This window comes from Ischnura elegans, chromosome 10 (assembly GCF_921293095.1).
Source record: "Ischnura elegans chromosome 10, ioIscEleg1.1, whole genome shotgun sequence".
Taxonomy (NCBI): Eukaryota; Metazoa; Arthropoda; class Insecta; order Odonata; family Coenagrionidae; genus Ischnura; species Ischnura elegans.
The window spans coordinates 16,952,417-16,957,326 of NC_060255.1; the positions used below are offsets into that span (position 1 = coordinate 16,952,417).

Sequence of the window (4,910 nt, forward strand, 5' to 3'; positions counted from 1 at the left end):
ATCAAGCCGTTCCGAATCACGCATCAGCATAAGCGCATCAATGCCTTGATGCAATTTCGGAACGGCTGCATCAAGGTCATGCGTTGATGCGCATGATGCGTGATTCGGAACGCACCCTGGAAGTACGAGAGGCGAGACTGGAATTGACATTTTTCAAACGGGGGCGCCACACTTAAATGCAATTTTTTATTTTATCGCTAAATTTTTCCAGTTGTGGTGACAGCCTCGTCAGGCCGGCCTTTGGTTACTTGATAAGTTCGTTGTGATTAAATTCATAGATATGAATGGTATTCGATCGAAGTAGACGCGATTTACGATGATGCAAGGAGAACTCATTTCATTCACAGTCTCTTTGATTACTGTAGTTTAAGCATCATAAAAGCATTTCCGAAGGCTTTTCCTCAGCAGAGTATAGTCCATAGATAGCAATGCATTTTTTTTACTGAAATATAAGTTATGCGTAGATTCTTTGCAATTTATATCAGAGGTAAAATGTAAGCGCACTGGAAAATGTAAGTATTATGGCAATGAAAACGCAACGCGGGTCTAGTATTACTTTCGATAAATTTGCCAAGATTGATAGTGTTTTCAAAAATCCAAGTGCAAGTGATAGGCTCGAATTCAATTTTCAGTGGCTCGATGCTTCTATCGCCTTTAAGGCCCTTTCATTAAAGGGCGTGTGTTACACAGCGTGGTTCTATACGTCACGTTCATGCACGTTTTTTGCTTCTCATGGTTCTATGTCCCATCTCTTTTATAACTGTCCTCGAGGTGTTCTAATCCAGAACTACACATCAAGAGGATAAGAGTTCTTGCCAGTTCTTGCGGTTCATTTACCTGTTTACATCCTCAGCAACCGTGGATTTTCATTATTCAAATCGTCGTTATTCAACTATTTTTCTACTGCTGCGGGATCACGGGCGATGTGTGCATGGCAAGGGAAATGAAGTGAACCTGCGATAAAATTTTGCCGGTTTGTATGTATGGAAGGTAGTGAGTTCATTGGCTATCAGAAAATCTATTATATTTTTTCTCTAACTCTTGGATTTAATCATACCATTCATCGTCCGATGTATGCTCATGCCTATGGATCTCACACCGAGTAGTGTTGGCTAGTGTAGTTTGGGTTCCTTTGGCTTCTGAGCTCCTTGAGTATCCGAGGTGATATCAGCTTTGGTTATTGTGGGGTATTATAGGTTGAAACGGATTGAAATAGGGTTAAACGAGAAGTTATCGCCCAAATGAATGACTGGAGGCAAAAAATAAATGTTGTGACGAAGAGAAAATCATTCCGATATGGTTTGCCGTTTATCATCTTGATGATTGGGTCGTCTTTCGCATTAGAACAATTTTCACAAATAAGGTATATATGTTCTAAGATAGCATCATCATGTTTTATGTCGTCGAAGTATCATATGGTTGAAACTTCGATTTTATTTACAGATACCGCTTTTCCAAAAAGGCTCCAGTAAATCCGGAATTGATGGAAAAGTTTGGTGTCAACATGAAAAAACCTGGTGAAGTAACTTTGGAGACAGAATATGAAAAAATAAAAAATGTTCGTGTCCAATTTCTAGAATATTTTCTAGAATTTACTGTAATAAAATTTATTGGGCATAGGTTATCGTTAACATGCAATTATTGGTTCTGATGTGTTTCTTTGCAGCTAGATATCGACAACTGGACCAATGTAAGAGGACCCAGACCCTGGGAGAAATAGCTGTGATAGGAGTGTTTTGACAGAATGGCGCAGGAACACGTTGAAACCCCCGATTTTGGTTCTCCTTTCGTGTATACCACGATAGAGGACATAGTGTTGATTAAATCAACTAGATGTTGGAGGAATAATAATGTGCGTGTCGTGGGAAAGGTGTGTTGTGAAGTGGATGACATTGTAGTCCTTTATTTTACTAGTCCTTTGCACTCCAGCACTGGGCCAAGAATTAAACTTAATGTCGAACCGTTGAACACCGACTTACCTCAAGGAAGGCTGATTGAAATATTTGGTTACGTGGACGTTTCTCCTCGTGAAGAACCCATCGTTACAGTATTGGTGAGTTGTGTAATCCCCTAGCATCCTACTCGGTAATAATTTATTTGTAATGTGTCATGTATCTCATATTTTAGCTGAACTATTTTAGTAACTGATGTCTTGTAGTTGAGTGAACTGTCATGATCTAGAACCGCATTCACTTGGCATTCAAATTTCCTGCCCCTTCCAGATATTTAGATACTGCCCCTGTCAATGCATATAAAGGCCTACGCTGGTAATGTGAATGTAGTAACAAGGTCCAATTTTTCCGCCTACTCAAATTTACTTATGTCCTGATTACGAAGTTGGTACACCATTGTCAGGTTACAAGTGGTTTCTTGGCATAGCCAGTACATGTCCTAATACATATTTATGAGAACTAGGTTGATGAAATGGAGGAAGGTGTGATGGTGAGGAGGAAAGCCTAGGGAGAGGTTGAAAAGTGATAAAATGCTCGGTTTTTACTAGGGTTAACATTCATCATTTCCTTGCTTTCTCATTTTTCTCTGGCTGTCATCTCCTCCCTCTGTTTTATTACTCATCTCTCTCTGGCCCCTCTGCTACTTCCGCTGAGTCCATATGGAGGCTCATGACATCTAAATTAGTACAGCAGCCATGAGTGGAGGGAAATAGTTGGTGGGGAAGACTTGTGACTCCTGTCTATTCTAAGGAGGGATCGGATTGAATGGTAACAGGGAGGCCAATACGATTAGGGAGAGATAATCGTGCAAGGGAGACCTAGAAGGAGGCATGTATACAGTATGTAAGGTCTTCAGTCACCCTGTAATGTTTTCTCTTGTAATTACAGTCGATGAATTTAACTGTCAGTATTTCGCGAATGAAATAACTAGCTTATGTTATGGAATGTATCTGTTTTGAGATTTGTGAATTGGCCACAAAATGTCAATGAAGGCAATCTGCATATCACAAGCTTCACACCTAAAGGCATACCCAGGATCAAAACTAGTGGGTGGGGGGGCAAGCCATGGTCGTTCAAGTTGTAATGCGTAAAAGGTTATGAAACCAAAATTGAAGAAAATTATTACAGGGCTTTATTAGTTTTTAAAATTATTTTCTCGGAAAAAATATTTTTATTTTAATTGCATGTTTTATACTAATATCGTACCCTTGGATTTAAAGAAAATTTGTTCAAAAATTTCGTTTTGAACTTAATTTACTTTTGCTTCAAGGGGGGGGGAGCAGCTGCCCACTCCTGCCCCCCACTGAGTACGCCCATGTTCACACCCCTAAACCCTGTCCCAAAGCAAATTTCTAGCTATGCTCCTGCCCATAATAGAGTGAAATTTTGTGTAGGCCTGGCATTGAATCTTTAACTCAGTTGGCAAAAGTAGTGAGTTTGGTCACAAAGGGATTGATGTTTGGAAGGATTTGTTAGATTTAGTGATAATCAAATTATTGTATTAGTTCATTAAATTTGATTGTATGTGTTTGATTGTATGTTTTGATATTTTTTTGCAGTTTTATAGGCACATCTCTGGAGTCAGCATAACTTCGTATTACAAAGCAATTCAACTGCGCAACCAGTATGTACCACAATTTAATGATGACGACTGTGAGGTTACTCTGTCTCCATCACAAGTCAGTGATAAAAATGAAGAAGTACCTTAATCTCAAGAGGCACCGAATGCCGAGCCTAATTGAGAGAGTCACTGTTATCCTCCTTAGAGTTTCAGAGAAATATTTTTTTAAATGAATAAATAAATGTTTTATTGTAATTTTTTTATTTAAATGGAGAATTTATGTACCTTTTTCCCTACGTGAATACCCACATGTTCAATGGTAGATACAGAAAACATTCAAAGGGGGACAAGCAAAAGATATCTTGAGCTACCTTTACTTTAATCATAATAGGGTAGTTTCCTTCATCAAAGAAAACGAAAGGCATTGATTGCGATTCGTTACCCACCATTAGTGTATTCATAATATACAAAATATTTGGTTTTAGAAATACCGGTTTAGACGAATGGCAATGGTCGATTTAATCCTCATTTGAAAAAGCCCAGATTGGTGCCCTGCGATGCCACTCTAAGCGACATCCCACGGACCTAGTTTCTATACGAGTAGATAGGAGTTTTACATCGTCTGAGATTACCAATGCATGCATGAGGCACAGTGCTCAGGGAAACGTCTTAATAATCTCGTTTAAAAACTGGCTAAGGTCGGAAAGTTTTCTTCGTTTGATAAGGTATTAACAATCCTTATTTAAGCCCAGCACTACCAGCTAGCATGGTACTCTGCTACCTGCTAGCATCCTGCGTCGTATCAGAGCTCAAAGCCTCGCCCCAAGGTCACCTCACTTGCGGCAGCGGGAACCAGAACGACGTCACACACAGTTTTCCCGGCATTCACACTTAGCCGTCACGTTTTTGAGTGCTTGAAAATTTTCAGTTAATTGCAAAAAATAGATATCGTCATTCAAAAATCTAAAAGCGTGAAGTACGTACTCCAGGAGTAATAATCTTTCGATTTAGGCAATAAAAAAGTAATAGGAAACCACCTTATTAAAAAATAATCAAGTCACACTCAAAATGTAAGAAAGTTTTATTTAACCTGATAAACACGTACACAAGACAATGCCATCTTATGATCTAAAAAAGTTACAATTGTAGCTCTGTAATGTTCAGCAATGCGGGTGGTACCGAAAGGGGGAGTGAAAACCCCTTCTATTTATCCACCACTGAACATGTGTAGTATGATAGTATAGAAATTGGTGAAATAGTGGAATATTTCAATTGTAATCGGTAGAAAGAGATATTTCTTGTGGCATTTTTCAAGAAGTTGAAAGTAAGCTGTCCATTTTAAAAGGAGTCAATGAGTGGGTTCAGAGGGAGTGATTGCTCAGAGGTCTCGCTCAATG

The 4,910-nt window shown here is 39.0% G+C and overlaps 1 protein-coding gene across 4 annotated transcripts; it reads left to right on the plus strand.

The window, feature by feature from the left end:
• Positions 1 to 628: 628 nt before the first annotated feature.
• On the plus strand, positions 629 to 3,768 carry LOC124166990 (cytochrome c oxidase assembly protein COX16 homolog, mitochondrial). Of its 4 annotated transcripts, none has more exons than XM_046544747.1 (5): positions 629 to 977; positions 1,197 to 1,363; positions 1,444 to 1,558; positions 1,667 to 2,053; positions 3,512 to 3,768. In XM_046544747.1, the coding sequence occupies exons 2-4, from the start codon at positions 1,242 to 1,244 to the stop codon at positions 1,718 to 1,720; spliced, it is 291 nt and encodes a 96-aa protein (XP_046400703.1). In that variant the 5' UTR covers positions 629 to 977; positions 1,197 to 1,241; the 3' UTR covers positions 1,721 to 2,053; positions 3,512 to 3,768. The 4 variants fall into 4 exon arrangements, with proteins under 4 accessions (XP_046400703.1, XP_046400701.1, XP_046400700.1 ...); XM_046544745.1 differs by having other exon boundaries at positions 630 to 973; XM_046544744.1 differs by having other exon boundaries at positions 633 to 990.
• Positions 3,769 to 4,910: the final 1,142 nt, after the last annotated feature.